Source organism: Antechinus flavipes, chromosome X (genome assembly GCF_016432865.1).
Source record: "Antechinus flavipes isolate AdamAnt ecotype Samford, QLD, Australia chromosome X, AdamAnt_v2, whole genome shotgun sequence".
Taxonomy (NCBI): Eukaryota; Metazoa; Chordata; class Mammalia; order Dasyuromorphia; family Dasyuridae; genus Antechinus; species Antechinus flavipes.
The window spans coordinates 39797751-39814254 of NC_067404.1; the positions used below are offsets into that span (position 1 = coordinate 39797751).

General features: G+C 48.1%; 1 protein-coding gene across 5 annotated transcripts in view; it reads left to right on the forward strand.

Moving 5' to 3' along the window:
- Positions 1 to 5545: 5545 nt before the first annotated feature.
- Positions 5546 to 16504, forward strand: part of ARHGEF6 (Rac/Cdc42 guanine nucleotide exchange factor 6) — a 112704-nt gene continuing 101745 nt past the window's right edge. For 4 of the 5 annotated variants that reach the window (XM_051969322.1, XM_051969325.1, XM_051969323.1 and 1 more), the window contains exons 1-2: positions 6221 to 6400; positions 8338 to 8421. In XM_051969322.1, the coding sequence (XP_051825282.1) occupies positions 6236 to 6400; positions 8338 to 8421 (249 nt within the window). In that variant the 5' untranslated portion in view covers positions 6221 to 6235. Of the gene's footprint in view, positions 6401 to 8337; positions 8422 to 16504 lie in introns of all 5 variants that reach the window. The other variant, XM_051969324.1, reaches the window with a different exon arrangement.

The following is a 16504-nucleotide window of genomic DNA, read 5'->3' on the forward strand; positions in this document are numbered from 1 at the left end:
GCAGGAGGAGAGAGGGAGAAAAGTTTGGAATACAAGGTTTTGCGAAGGTGAATGTTGCAAACTATCTTTGCATAGATTTGGCAAAATAAAATACTATTAAAGTGAAAATAAAACAAAACAAAATGAGGATAAGCATTTTTCTCACAGGTTTGTTATGAGGTTCAAATGAGAAAATACTAAATTGCTTTACAAAATAAATGCTAGCTAACATAAAGCAAAATAAAATAATAAACCCGCAGAAGGAAACATGGCTCCCAAGAATGCTGAGCATAATGTCGGATACCTGCATAAGGAACTTATCAGTTGGTCCCAGACATTCTTGGAGAGAGATGGTCTCAAAAGGTTCAGGCCCACGATCTACCTCGAGCAGTAGCTCTCTAGAGGAAGCTGCACCTCAGCATGTCTGAATTTCCAGAGCCTAAAATCCAGAGAGGATTCCCATTGGATGAGAGCATTCTCTCTTGCTTTGTTTGAGCTGAAATATTACCTTGCTCCCAACTGAAGAGCTCATTTCTTCTTAGGTCTTTTCTCATTTGTACCATTTCTGCAAGTTCACTTTGCTTTTTGCTTAGATAAATAGGTTTACTCGATAGTCATTCTTTGGGATAGTCTTTTGTGTTTCAGACCCGTTTCAGCCCCTAGCTGGGCGACTGGGAGCATATCAGTTGACCTTTCTTGGTCTTAGTTTCTCTATCTATACAAATGAGAATAATGAGTACCTCCCTCCCAAGGTTGTTGTGAGATTCCAAAAAGATAGTATGTGAAAAGTACTTTACACATCTTAAAGTGTAATATAAATGCTAGCTATTATTATTATTATTATTACTTTTAATATTTTATTTTATTTTATTTTATAATAACTTTATATTGACAGAATCCATGCCAGGGTCATTTTTTACAGCATTATCCCTTGCACTCGTTTCTGTTCTGATTTTTCCCCTCCCTCCCTCCACCCCCTCCCCTAGATGGCAAGCAGTCCTATATATGTTAGAGATGTTGCAGTATATCCTAGATACAGTATATGTTTGCAGAACCGAACAGTTCTCTTGTTGCACAGGGAGAATTGGATTCAGAAGGTATAAATAACCTGGGAAGAAAAACAGAAATGCAGATCGTTCACATTCGTTTCCCAGTGTTCTTTCTTTGGGTGTAGCTGCTTCTGTCCGTCATTTATCCATTGAAACTCAGTTAAGTCTCTTTGTCAAAGAAATCCACTTCCATCAGAATACATCCTCAAACAGTATCGTTGTCGAAGTGTATAATGATCTCCTGGTTCTGCTCATTTCACTCAGCATCAGTTCCTGTAAGTCTCTCCAAGCCTCTCTGTATTCATCCTACTGGTCATTTCTTACAGAACAATAATATTCCATAACATTCATATACCACAATTTACCCAGCCATTCTCCAATGGATGGGCATCCATTCATTTTCCAGCTTCTAGCCACTACAAACAGGGCTGTCACAAACATTTTGGCACATACAGGTCCCTTTCCCTTCTTTAGTATCTCTTTGGGATATAAGCCCAGTAGTAGCACTGCTGGATCAAAGGGTATGCACAGTTTGATAACTTTGGGGGCATAATTTGAGATTGCTCTCCAGAATGGTTGGATTCGTTCACAACTCCACCAACAATAGCTATTATTATTGATATTCTATTTGAAGTGAGGCAGATAGATATCATTCTAGCCCCGTAGCCATCTCAGACACTAGAGAAGAGAGTATTCAGCCTCAGTGGTACCCTTGTTACCATCTGGGCCTTTCTCCCCAGCTAGAGTGATGGTGGTTCAGGCACTAGTCTTGATATAGGTGGAAAGTATCATATGCCAGATCATATCTATCTATCTATTCCCTCAAGAGTCTTGTCTCTGCATTTAGACAACTCATGAGCATACCGAACTTTACATGTGGACATACCTAGCTCGTATATGCTTATAGTTTTCCTAAAATTGCTTTGCATTTCTGGTATAAATATCATCTGCTAATATTTTATTCACTATTTCACATCAATATTCATTACCGTATTTGACTCATAGAAGGAGTTTGGTGAGGTGCCTTCTCTCTCTCTTTTGGCAGACATTTTGAGAGTCAATTATTCTTTGAATATTTGATAGAAGTCTCTTGGAAGTCCATCTGGAACTGGGATTTTTTTCTTTGGGAATTCATTTTCTCTTTCTGAAATTGAGTTGTTTCTTATTCTGTTAATTTGGGCATATCGAATTTTTAAAATATTCATCCATTTCATCTTAGTTTTCAGAGTTTTGTAAATATTCATTTAGGTTTTCAGTTTTGTTGTCATACAGTCGAGTATAATATTTTAAACAATTGACTTTATTTCTTCTTCATCACTTGTGAATTTCCATTTTTCATTCCTGATTTGGTAATTTGACTTTCCTCTTTCCTTTCTCTTAATTGGGGGAAGAAGGCAGGGAAATAAATACACATTTAGAGAGAGGATGCTTACTATGTGCCAGGCACTGTGTTAAACGCTTTATATATTCTCATCTGATCCCTAAAACAAATCTGGAAGACAGATGCTATTATATCTACAGTTGAAGAAACTGTGGCGGACAGAGGTTAAGTGATTTGCCAAGGTCACACAACTAGGAAATTGCTGACGTCAGACTTTTACCCAGGTCTTCATGACTCCAGAAGCAGTGTTCTTTTTTTTTTTTTTTTTTTGGTGAGGCAACTGGGGCTAAGTGACTTGTCCAGAGTCACACAGCTAGGAGATGTTAAGTATCTGAGTTTGGATTCGAACTCAGGTCCTCCTGACTTAGGGCTGATACTCTGTCCACCTTGCAACACCTGCCCCTTTAAAAAATTTAAAAAAAAATAGCATTTTATTTTTAAAATACACACAAAGATAGTTTTCAACATTCACCTTTGCAAAGTCTTGAGTCCCAAATTTTTCTCCTCCTGTCCTCTTATCCCCTCCCCTAGAGAGCAAGTAATCCAATATATGTTAAACGTGTACAATTCTTCTAAACATTTCCACATTTATCATGCTGCACACACACAAAAATCAGATCAAAAGGGAAAAAATGAGAAAGGAAAAAAAATCAAGCAAGCTAATAACAACAAAAAAGTGAAATCCTATGCTGTGATCCACACTCAGTCCCCACAATCTCTCTCTGGATGCAGATGGCTCTCTATCACAAGTCTATTTGAATTGGCCTGAATCACTTCATTGGTGAAAAGAGCCATGTTCATCAGAGTTGATCATCACATAATCCTTGTTTTATTTTAAAGCTTTTTATTTTCAAAAGATGTGCATGGATAATTTTTCAACATTAACTCTTGCAAAACCTTGTGTTTCAATTTTCCCCTCCCCTCCCCTAGATAGCAAATAATCTAATATCTTTTAAACATGGTAAAATATATGTTAAATCCAATATATGCGTATATATTTATACAATTATCTTGCTGAACAAGAAAAACCAAATCAAAAGGAAAAAATGAGAAAGAAAAAATCAAATAACCAAAAAAGTGAAAAAACTATGTTGTGATTCACACTCAGTTCCTACAGTCTCTCTCTGGATGCAGAGAGGACCATTGGAACTGCTCTGCATCATCTCATTTGTTGAAAAGAGCCACATTGATCAGAATTGATCATCGTAGAATAATGTTGTTGCCGTGTTCCATGATCTCCTGGTCCTGCGAAAACTTCACTTGGCATCAGTTCACGTAACTCCAGGCCTCTCTGAAATCCTCCTGCTGATCATTTCTTACAGAACAATAACATCCATAACATTCATATCCTATAACTCATTCGGCCATTGCCCAATTGATGGGCATCCACTCAGTTTCCACTTCCTCGCCACTACAGAAAGGACTGTTACAAACATTTTTGCACACGTGAGTCCCTTTCCCTCTTTTAAGATCTCTTTGGGATATGGGCCCCATAGAGACAATGCTGGATCAAAGGGTTTGCACAGTTTCACAGCCCTTTGGGCATAGTTCCAAATTTAAGCAATCTAAAATTTTAAAAAAACTTTTTATTTTCAAAACATATGTATAGTTTTCAACATTCACCCTTGCAAAACCTTATGTTCCCAATTCCCCCCCCCAACCCTCCCCTACACAGCTAGTCATCCAATATAGGTTAGACATGCAATTCTCCTATACATATTTCCACATTTATCACGCTACAGAAGAAAAAGCAGATCAAAAAGGAAAAAAATAAGAACGAAAACAAAATGCAGTCAAATGACGACAAAAAGGGTGCAAATGCTATGTTGTGATCCACACTCAGTCCCTACAGTCCTCCCTCTGGGTAAGCAAAGTCCTGAAGGAAGCCAGGGAAATTAAGAGGGGTGAAACTAGACTAGAGCATCCTAGGCCATTCCAGACATGGGGAACGGCCAGTGCAAAGGCTGGGAGGCTGGAGATGGAGGGTTCTACTGAAGGAAACAGCAAGTTGACCAGTGCACCTGGATGACAATGCAATGTGTGGATGGGAACAGACTATAAGAAGATTCATGATAGGAAGGGGACGGGGTATGAAGAGTTTGAATTGCCAAAAAGAGGCTTGATACTTGATCCTGGAGATAACAGAGAGCCACTGGTATGGGTCATGGTCAGATATGGTCAGATCTATACTTCAGGAAGGCCCCTGGAGCACCTGGATGGAGGATGAATTAGAGTCCGGAGATCCGGACGGGCCTAAATGCGAGTGATGCTGCTGGCGAGTGGGAAGAGCAATTCATTTCCCATTTTTCTTTCTGATTGTAACAATAACAATCGGCGAGAAGACACGTCTAGCTTTAGGAAAGAGCAATGTGAAGGTATTTATTTCTCATGCCACGGGGGGAGTTATAATTTGGAGAGCGTCTACCATGGTTCCCATGTCGTCCAATCCTATGGGGTCCAATAGACATTTATTAAATATCACCGAGGATCGTGGCCTTTGAGCCAGAAGGGACCTTAGAGACCACTGAGTCCAAGTCCTGTCCACCCACCCACCCCTTCAGAAGAGAGGACACCGAGACACAGAGGTCGAGTGACCCCCAGCCAGTGAGTGTCCGAGGTGAGATTTGAACCCAAGGTTTCCTAAGGTCCCCCGTCCAGCTCTGACTCTTCTAATCTAAATAATAGCAACAGCTGTCATTTGGCTAGTGTTTTAAGTTTGCAAAGTACTTTTCTTCCAACTAGCCTATGAGGTAGAGTTGGAAGACCCCCAATTTCCCAGTATGTGGTATAGAGTCCTGGCAAATGTTATTTTGTTTTCCAATTCTTCCTGTTTTTGTCATCGTTCTCTCCAATCCCCCCAATCCCTTCTCTCCCCGCCACCCCCAGACACACTTGATTTTAAAGCAACATGTTCTGGCCCGTGTCAGTGTGTCCAAGCCTTTGGCATGAGTTTGGCAGCTGGGCACCGGGTCCAGAAAGAAGTATGAAAGGATGCAAGTAAACAGGGTGGCAGATGTTCTCCTTCTCCTATTTCCCTCTTTGCTACAAACGCAAATGCCATCCTCCCCGCTTCTGTCATGGCTGGCAACACTGCCAGTCTTTCCGATCTTGGCTCCTCCTCCCCAGGCCTCTTAAAGAGTCTCCCAAGGAGTCGGGTCGCCCGACCCCCTTGGGTGAGAACTCGTGGCCCGGCAGCCGGGGCTGGATTCCTTTCTTCTCTCTCCCTCCTCGGAGCCCCACTGCCATTTCCATCGATTCCCCGCAAAAAGCCCGACTCTGATCTGTTGGACATCAAAGCCAGTTGGCACCCGCTTCCTGACAGAAGCCAGATTTGTTCACTGGGGCTAGACTATTGACAGCTTGTCCCCAGGCTGGCCCACTCAGTTTCTCATTTGCAAGGTTCCCTGCAGGGCTGGCTCACCTCTCTTTTCCAAGAGCCTCTACTTCCTTCTGTCCCCTCCCTCCCCAGCATCCTCTTCACTTCCTTCCCTTGCAGCCCTGGCTCCTTCAAGTGTTTGTCAGTATGAGCTTGTTTTTCAGCTGGGGTTGGGGGGTGGGGTGGGGTGATGTGTGGTGAAAAATAGCATCATGCTTGTCCCCCGCTTCTTGCCCTTGCCCCTTCCAGCTTGGCATCCCTGAGCGTGGTCTCTGCGGCTGGGAGATCCCACCTTTGGACCGGAGGTCCTGCTGTGTCTCGAGGAGAGTTGTCTCACTGCTCGCTCAGGAAGCGCCAGAAGAGAGCTCGGAAAAAAAGGAAGGCAGAAGCCGATGCAATCGCGGATGTGGGTAAGACCTCGCAGCTGCTTCGGCTCCACAGTCCTCGGCGATGAATCCCGAGGAACGCGTCGTGACATGGCTCATCTCTTTGGGAGTTTTAAATTCCCCCAAGAAGACCATCTGTGATCCGGAGGAATTCTTGAAGGTGTCTCTGAAAAATGGGGTAGTGCTATGCAAACTGCTAAATCGGCTTGTTCCCGGAGCCGTGGACAAGGTAACCGAAACGGGCCGGGCTGCTTCCTCGGCCTACTTGGCTCTTCCCTCTCCCGGGGTCCTCCACCTCCTGCTTCTGGGGCCCGGCCCAGCTTCTTCCCAGGCCTGGGTAGCCCTCCTCCTCACCTCTGTCCGGCTCTGCCTCTGAGGCTGCCCTCCCCTGGATGAAGCCTTTCTTTCCTCCCCTCCTTGTTTCTCCTTCCTCCCCGGTAGGTCATGTCTCTACCTATCTGTTTCCATGTTGGGGCCCCCTCCTGGTAGAAGGTATGCTTCTTGAGGGTAAGGAACGGGTGTCATTTCTCATCCCCGTCCCCGGAGCATGTGGCACAATGCCTGGCACCCAAAAGTAGGGCTTGGGAATGCTTAGCCCACGGATCCCCGGACTCAGACACCTCGGGATCTTTCCATCACCTAGAATCGATCCCTCATTATTCCCATCCAAGAAAGATGGGCAATGGTTTAGGCCCCCCTCCCCCCATCCTGTAACTAGCACAATTAAGGCCAAGCTGGTAGTGAGCCAAGGACAACATCCATGGGAAAGGCATTATTCTCTGTTAGAATGAAGAAAATGTCCTAGACCTCCCCACCAGCTAAGGACACATTTTAACCAGAATCTCTGAAAATTGTCATATGGTTAATCCTAGAACTTAGGGCCGAGCTGAAATGCAAGTCGGAATTCCTTTCAAAGTTTACTTTTAGCAACAAGAAGCAAGCTAGGATGCGTGACTTGTGATAACAACTGAAACTAAATGGGTATTTTAAATGGAACACATCATTTGAGAAAGATTAAAATGCAGGCATTTTTCTTCGTGTTCCTTTTAGATGAGCACAGTTTAAGTTTTTGACACTCCCCCTACCCCAGATTTTTATTCCAAATATAAAGGCAGTTTTCCAAAGGGGAATTGCCATATTTAGGGGGGTAGACCCAAATAAACAGAGGACTGGGGAACGGAGGGGGAAGGGAGTATGACCCAGACCCGGGCTCCTTTAGCCAGATTGTAACAACTTTTTAGGCTGGAAAACTTGTGTGTTAAAATGCTGTTGAGGATGCCTTTGAACCTGCTACTTGTCGGGTCTAGGGTCTAAGAGGGGTGCGCTAGAATCAGAAGTTTTGGTTTCAGATCACCGAGTGGTCGATCATTGGCTCTGACAACCTGAGATTTTCCTGAAACTCCGTTTTCCCATCTGTAAAAAAAAAAAAAAAGAGGGGGAGTTGGTCTGGATGACCTCTGGGATCTTTTCCAGCTCTAGATCTGTGGTCTACTGTGGGGCTTTGGGCTAGAACTTTCATCTTAATGGGCCTGACTCACTTTCCTCCTCTATCAAATGAAAGAGTTAGACTCAAAGCCTTTTGAAATCCCTTCTAGCTCTAGATGTGGGATCCTCTGTATGATCTTGGACCAGTGCCTTCCCCAACTTTCATTTTCCTCCTCTGTCAAATCAGGGGTTGGACTAGGTAGCCCCTGAGATCCCATGAACCCTAAATGTCCGATACCACGAAGGGTCTTACGAGGCTGTAGAAAACAGCAAGGTGGAAAATTGTGCTTTCCATGTATTTGAAAACAAGATTCAAAAATCCAGACACATCCCAATACTCCGGGATGGGGACAGAGAATGCAGAAACAAATGTCATCCAAATAACTTTGGACTCAAAGTTGGGAGAAACGCTAGTGGGCCTTTACCCCGGGCCCCGTTCTGAGGCCGATATGGGTTTGAAACAAAAGACCGTTTAGATTTTTACATCATTTCCTTCGGTGGTTATTTCTCTTCCTGGTTTGACAGCAGTCTTCCCCTTTGCCTTTCAAAAACCCCCAAGCACACCCCCACCAAAAACCAAACCAAAACCAAAAACTCTCCTTTAGTTCTCATAAAACATGAGGCATGCTGGGCCTGCTTAGGAACCCCAACTCACCGAGGTTCTCTTAATCATTTCTTTAGTACCACCAGGAGCCCCAATCGGAAGCTGACTGCCTCAGTAACATTAAGGACTTCCTTAAAGGATGTGCAGGTCTTCAGGTAGAGGTAAGTCACTTGGCCCACGTAACCTCGGTGCTTTTGGGTGCACCATCACTGATGCTTTTGGTGGCTCTGCTAACAAACATGGGATTTGGTATGGGAATCAAAAGGAAATCTTGCTTCTTTTCCCAGCAGCCATTGCAAGGTTGAAGATTGAGCACTTTTAAATTCACCCCACAGCAGAAATGGATGGTCACTCGGGTGGGAGGCTGTCTCTCCCCTCCCTCCCCCCACCTGCTGGGAAAGTTGACAGCAGTAACAGTAAAACAATTGTCTTTCACTGTCCGGCATGAAAGTTTTAAGAGTAGACTCAGATGGAACTGATGAGCTTCGTACCTGCTTTTCTCAGCCTCGGGAAACACTCGTGTTTAGACCAGGACTGTCAAACTCAAATCCAAAGTGAAGGTCATTATTCCATAGACAAGGATCCCTGTTGACCTAATTTTCAAATGGAATATTAGCTACAGTTTATTGTACTTTCATTTCATTTGTTGGGTATTTCCCAATTCCATTTTAATCTGATTTGGGCTAGACTCAGGAGCATCGTGGGCCTCCTATGGGCTGTTCAGTATTTGATACTTCTCATTCAGACAATGAAGATGGGGCCCTCGTCTCCAGCAGGTCACAGCCATGGAGCATACTCTTTTGGGCTTCAATTTGCTCCACTGTAAAATCTATATTCCCAACCTGGATCGTGTGTACTGTCATGGGGGTCGGGAATAAGTTTTCTTTAGAACTCATCTCTTCCATTTCTAGAATTTATTTCATATTCTATAATGTGTGGAAGGGTTTCCCAAAAGCCAAGCATTAGAAAGACTGGAAAAGATGGGAAATCTCCCACCTAGATTATCTTGTTCAGTGACTCTGAGTTCTATGATACTACAGTTTACAAGGTCTGAAAACAGAATTCCCCATTAGCACGTGGGCCCGAGGGCAGTTGATCAGACGAACGGGGTAACACTTTGGCTACAGAAAGCCCGGTCCCTTGATCGGGAACTGGCTGGGAATCTCAGTGGAGGGAAAAAGGATGATGAGCTAGGACACAATGTCAACCAGAGACAAATCTTGCTCCATTCAAAACATTGTTTCCGACCCACTCCGGACAGAGGCTCCGTCTGCAGTGCAATAGAATTCCTATCGGGGAAATTTCTCAGAACAAAAAGCATTAGACTGGAAGGTGACTTTTGTCTGCTTCTCCTCCCAATCCAAACCCCCATTCTAGTTTCTTAAAACTTCAAGACCAAGAGATTCTAAGCCCTGAACATTTAACGGTGTCCTCCCAATCAATTCCATTCACAGCTACATGCTCCCTTCCCTCATAAAACTGTTTGGTCTGTGCGTATTTCCCCATTGTCCATTGTGACATGTGTGTGTGTGTGTGTGTGTGTGTGTGTGTGTGTGTGTATGCGCCTGTCTTCTGGCTGACGACCTCAGTGGTATATAGAATGAGATGGGATATTTTCTCCTTGAAATCCAAGGCGAAGAGCTTATTTATTTAGTATTATATAGGGATGAACCACTCTGTATGGATTTTCCAGAGAGTCAAAATGTAAAAGTCCAATTTTTTTGTCAACCATTTTGAATGGAAATCTTTCTAAGAAGTATTTATTATGTTTCCTTTCCTTCTCAAACAGATGAAGCTGAACATGATTTAACCCTTTCTTGATGGCTCAAGATCAGTTTGTATTCCCATGATTGTATTATAACAATGAGGTTCTCAGGGTCATGGGTTCTTTCCCCCGTACCAGATAGCCCCAAATTGTTATACTTTGTGCCTTTTACAATTTCTGTTGTATTTTAGAATTCCCTAGTAATTATAGTTTGTAATAGAGGTCATGATACATAGAACTGGCCTGGAAGCCAACAAGACCTGGATTCCAGTCTCACCTTTGACACATTTATTGGCTGGCTGTCCTTGGGCAAGTGATTTAACCTCTTAATGGCCCAGGCATCTCTCTAAGACTGTAAGAGTCAGAAAAGGTGCTAACCTGTATTGGAAAAGGGAGTTTCTTCACCTGGGAGTTCCTGATGCCAATGAAACCACAGGCCGTGTTTCTGTCTCTGTTCACCCTATCCTTATCCCTGTCAGCTGTCATTTTTTGCTTCTGTGGTTCTCTCTCCATATGCCCCCTGCCTTTTATTCTGCTATGAGATGGAAAATCTAATCCCCAAGCCTTTTCAATTTCTGTCTAAAATAAAAGTCAATAGGTTCCGAATGAGGATGTGGGGTACCCTCTTCTGAGTTTTCAGCTTAGACATTGCACCATCTGTTTGGGCTGCTCAGAGACATCTTTTCCTTTCCTTTTCTTTCTTTCTTTTTTTTTTAACAGTAAGGTTGGAGGATAAATGACCTTTGGACAGCTGAAGCCTTGTATTATACAGTATTCATTTTTAGCCAGTGGAACCATAGAGGGGCTGGGGGGGGGAGAGAGAGAGAGAGAGAGAAAGAGAGAGGGGAAGAGAGGAGAGGAGAGGAGAGGAGAGGAGAGGAGAGGAGAGGAGAGGAGAGGAGAGGAGAGGAGAGAAGAGAAGAGAAGAGAAGAGAAGAGGAGAGGAAAAAAAGCAGCCTGGAATAAATGAGAGTCCTAAGGATGTGGGATTGAAGGGATCTTATGGTATAAATAGACCTTCCTTCTTTATTCATAGAACCAAGAAGAGAGGGAAGGCCCTCAACTCTCCCCCTTCCCCCAGTATCTTGTCTACTACCATCAGTAGGACCCACAGACAATTAAGGAGTTAAGGGCCCACAGACATAAACTGTCTGCTTCTAAGGGGCTAAAAGGATCAATGGATCTGTCCCAATAGAGTTACCACTTAGGCTTCTGGGAATGTGTATGGGGTGGGGCACTCTTATTTCCTCCTCCAGGAAAGCCAGGAGGCCGGGGTTCTTCGCCAGTGCCAACAGGTACTGTCTCCTCAGCTCCTCCCACTGCCCCAAATGGAGTCGGTGGTCCTGAGCTCAGGTTAATTTAGGGAAAAAACCTCAGGAAACTTTTTACAAGGGCCAATGTGTCTTGTAAAATAGCATAATTGATAATAATAGAATATAAAATAATAATAATAATATAACAACTTCTAGTGGACTCACCCCCTCGGGTTTCAGAGACCCTGAAAAACGGGCAATACAAGTGTCCCCATCCCGCCCAGCTGACAGGGGAGGAAACAGGCATAGAGAAGGAAAGGGACTTTTATAGGATTACACAGGTGGAGTCAAAAGCCAGGATTCAGCCCCGGTCTCCCGAGCAGAAGCCCCGGAGTGGTGTGGCCCTTTAAGGCACCCCCGAGGCTCGCTAGTATAACTCCCAGGCCCGGGAGGCGAAGCTTGCTCTGGGTCACCCGGGATCCGGAGATAGGGTTTAAAGCTGGGCCTTCTGATTTCCCCGACCCGTTGCTCTTCCCAGGACAGGTCCCAGGACCGCGTCTCTCCTCCCAGCAGAGCCTTCTCCCGAAGCCGGCTGCCCCTGTGAGGGCATTCCATCCGGCCATCCGGAAAGCAGGATGGCTCTGCCAACTTTAGGAACATTAGGAACTTCATGGAGACAGTGCCCAAGTCCTACCGGGCAACAGCCAAGCCCCATTCTGCCAAGGAAAAGAGGGGCTAGCTTGGGAATGATACAAATCAGTCAACAAGCCTTTATTCAACATTTTGTGTTTATTAAGTACTTAATTAGTGATTACATTTACATTCGTGATTAATAACAGCGATTCCTTCAATCTAGTTAGTCACAGTAGAAATTATCTAAGAACACAATTTGAAAATCATCATCTTGTACAAAGAAAAACATCACAAAAGGAATAAAAGATTGATTTTTTTTTTCTCCCTTGCTATATGTCAGGAATTGTTGCAGGGGATCAAAAGAAAGGCAAAAACAATACTGGCCTTCAGGAAACTTACATTCTAAGGGGAAAACTGATAGAGAAATAATTCGATGGATACAAACTGCATGCAAAATAGATGGAGAGGAATCTCAGTGGGGAAAGCGCTAGCAGCTGGGAGTGGGGTGGGGAGGGGAGACCAAGAGGCCCTTTCCGGTCGGCTTGCTTACTGTTCCTTCCTCCATTCCCCATTTCCTGCAAGGCAATTGCCCTGTGGTATATTTCTTTCCATTTAGCGCCAATAGGATATTTCTTTCCATTTAGTGCCGATAGGAACACTAGAGGATCTATCTTAGTGGCTCTTTTTCTTCCTTTTCTTGAAGTCTCGTGTCTCTAATGGATTTTTAAAAACTGATGCTCTTCAAAAAATTAGTCATTTTCCAGCAATTTCCCTTCCCTCCTCCACCATCCCAGTAGTAACAAAGCACAATTAAGCAAGACAAATCCTAATGGAATTTCCATAAGTAACAATAAGTGCTCCAGAGGACGTCTATTATTGCATTTATTGATTAAGTGCTCTCGATTTTTGCCTTTTTAAATTTATGAATAATGAAGCCTTGTAAATATTCCCAGTTCCACTAGTTACTAGTTAGCCACCGCCTCCTCTCTGCCCGGCCTGGGGCTTAAATCCCTCAGATTTCTAATAGACAGAAATCCCCTAGGTAGCAGGGGCTAGAAGAAAGTAAACCCAACCCAAAGCATCGCCACAAGTATTTATTAAGCGCCTAGCGTATGCTAAGTATTGCTTTGGGATTTCATTGACAAAAACCCGTCTGAATTCATCCCCTCTCTCCCTACTCTCCCTCCCCCCACCCCCCCTTTTCACTAACTATCTAGGCTGAAACCGTCGAGTCTCCGGGAACCCTGGGTGGGGATCGGGGTGCTTAATTTAAACAGGGGGCTCGGCTGGCCGCCAAGCTGTCAGCTAGACTGCTTTTCTAGGGTTGGTCTTCTGGGGGGGTCCAGCCAAGGTAAGAAGGCTGGGGGCTCTCTCGGTTGGGCAGCAGCAGCATGCGCAGTATGGGGAAGGCGTTGCTGCTGTTGCTGCTGCTACTGCCGCCGCTTGCGAAGCTGCAGCTCGGGTCACAGACGCGGCCGAAACTGCAGCCTGGGTCGCCGCTGCCGCTGCCGCCGCCGCCGTCGCCGCCGTCGCCGCCGCCGCTAAAACTGCAGCCCGGGTCGCCGCCGCCGCCGTCGCCGCCGCCGAAACTACAGCCTGGGTCGCTGCCGCCGCCGAAATTGCAGTTCAGGTCGACGCCGCCGCTAAAACTATAGCCCGGGTCACCGCCGCCCCCGAATCGATAGCCCCGATTACCGCTGCCGTCGCCGAAGTTTCTGTTGCTTCTGCCGCCGCCGCCTAAGTTTCTGCAGTTGCCGCCGCCGCCGCCGCCGCCGCCGCCGCCGCTGATGCCGCCGTCGCCGCCGCCGCCGCCGCCGCCGCCGCCGCCTCCCCAGCTGCTGAAACTTTTGTAGCTTCCAGCACTGCTGCTGCTGCTTCGAAGGCTGCTGTTGCTGCTTCGAAGGCTGCTGTTGCTGCTGCTGCTGCTGCTGCCGCTACCGAAGCTGCTGCTGCCGCCGAAACTGTTGCTGCCGCTGAAACTGCTGCTGCTGCTGCTACCGCTGACGAAGCCGAAGCTGCTGCTGCTGCTGCCGCCGAAACTGCTGCTGCTACTGCCGAAACTGATGCTGCTGATGCTGCTGATGCTGCCGCTGCTGCCACTGACGAAGCCGAAGCTGCTGCTGCTGCCGCTGCCGAGGCTGCTGCTGCTGCCGCTGCCGAGGCTGCTGCCGCTGCCGAGGCTGCTGCTGCTTCCGCCAAGGCTGCTGCTGCTGCTACTACTAAAGCTGCAGCTGCTGAAGCTGCTGGTGCTGATCCTGCTGCTTCTGCTTCCCAGGCTGAGGCTGCTGCTGCTGCTGCTACTGCTGCTGCTGCTGCTGCTACTGCTGCTGCTGTTGCTGCCTCCCAGGTTGTCGCCGCCATCGAGGCTTCTGCGACCACCGAAACTGCCGCCGCCGCCGCCGCCGCCGCCGCCGCCGCCGTAGCTGCTGCTGCTGCTACTGCTGCTGCTCTGCCCTGCGCCGCTGTCACTTCCAGTTCCTACTCCTCCGATCCAGGTCCGGGTCATCGCTTCCCCGCCGCCGCCGCCGCCGCTGCCGCCGCCGCCGTCAGGGTCCCAGCCCGTAGCAGCCCACTTGCTTGACTCGGGCTCAGGCCCCTGCGCGCCTCTCTCCCCTGCCTCCGCCGCTGCCCCTACCCCTGCCGAGGGAAGGAGGCAAGCGCTGGCGTTTTTCGAGAGCTGGGCAAGGACAAGTTGCAGACTCCGGCCGGTCGACTCGCCTCCTCGGCCGGGCTGGGCCCCCCGTGCTGCCCCTGCGTGGCCGCGCTCCAGCCGCTGGGTTGCGCGCTGCACCGCGGGAGCGGCTCTGGGACTGGGGCCGGGGTGCAGGCGAGGCCGCCGGCGGCGCCCCCCCGCCCCGCAGCCCGCGCGCTTTCCGCGGCCACTGCGCGGCGCCTCGTGCGCCGCTGCCTCCGCCGCCTCCTGGGCTAGAGCAACGGGGGCGGCTCCACAGCCTCGCGGACTTTGCGGCGCTGTCGGAAGTTGCGGGCGGCTTTTTCTCCTCTCTCCTCCCATTTGGGGCTCTTGGCTTTCCGGGCTCTGGGGAAAACCGAAATAATTTCTTTCGCTGGGCTGCGGCGGAAGGAGACTTGGGGGTCCAGCGGCGGCGGAACTGCCCAACTCCCCTTCCAGCCAAGACTCTGAGGAGCCGGAGCTCGGCGTCGCAGCCAGGCTGAGTTGGGCTTGGTCGCCAGGGGCGAGCGCTCGCTGCTCGGACCCTGGGCACCCCTCGGCGCTAGCCAGCCTTGCCCTGGGACTCGGAGCCGAAGCTCGGAGGTGGTAAGAAAGCTGGAGCGCTCGGGGGCCGAGCGACCGGCCGGACGCGGGCGCACGGGACCCGGCGCCTCGGCTCTGGAGAAGGGGGAACTCTGGGGGGGGGGGTGGTGTGCAGCAAGTGGGGGGGTGGTCAGCGTCCAAGTGGCCAGAGCATCCCTCGAGAGCTTCCCTTTGGCTTGGCGGCCAGCTGATTTGTGGCCCCGCTCGGCGGGGCGGCGGCGGGGCAGGCGCTCGCAGAGATTGCGATCAGGGGCTGGGGAGGGAGGAGCTAAACTCGGGACCAAGTCTGGCCGCAGAAAGTATCTTCCTTTGACTTCTCTCCAGGGCGAGCTCGCTACACTTAAGTACTCTCTGCACCCGGCGCCTGAAGGCCTTCGCGACACGCAGTGTGGCCCCAGGTACGTAGAGATCCCGAGAGGCCGTGCCCGCCCACCTGCCCGCGCCGTGCGTGTTCCCCTTCAGTGGAGCCCGACTTTACCCTGACCTCGGGCCTTCCCTCTGAAGCCCTTTGGGGTCCCAACAAGTTATCTGTTGAGCTATTGGCGTCCCACCTCCTAGGGCTGCGCCCTAGAGCGCCTCCCTGCCTTCTCGGGGAACCAACTTTTTTTTGGGGGGGGAGCAGGACTGATGGGGGAAACGTCACATCCCACGTGCACCGTGTTTGTTTTGAAGTCCATGTCCACTCTGGAGCTTCAAAGTGGCGCTGGTATCTCTCTCTCCCCCCCCCCCTTCCCCATGCTTCCCATCCATCTCTTCCCTGGCCCTCCATGCTGTGGAGAGTTCAAAGCAACCCCAGTGACAATAACCCCGAACCCCTTTAGTCACAGTGACGGGGCCAAATCTCCTTTCTCACTTGGGTTTTCCTGGAAATGGAGTTACTGGCTCGCCAGACAGAGATTTCTCATTTGGACATTCACGGAGGCCCCAAGTTGGCCCAAGCAAATGATGCAATGCTGTCTGGGGGTTGATGGCAAAGAGCCCCCCAGAAAGCAGTGGAGGACCCGATCCCGCCCCTTGTTTTTCAGTTCTGACATTTACCCTGCAGAGATCTCTTTAAACAAAGTATGGGGTTACCCACCAGGCACTGCTGCAGCCCTTTTTTTTTTTTTTCACAAGCCTTAGGACTCCCTCCCTCAGTGAGTTTCCTTGAACAGTTACCATATTGGTGGGGAGGCTGAGGCTCGTGGTGGTGGTGGAGACTAAAGCCTCCCTTTGTCACTGAAGGACATTCCATTCGTGACCATCCCTTAGATTTGAAATCACATTCTTATCTTATCAGGGTGCTTCCTGCTTTGTTAGCAGTTACTTACTTTATATTT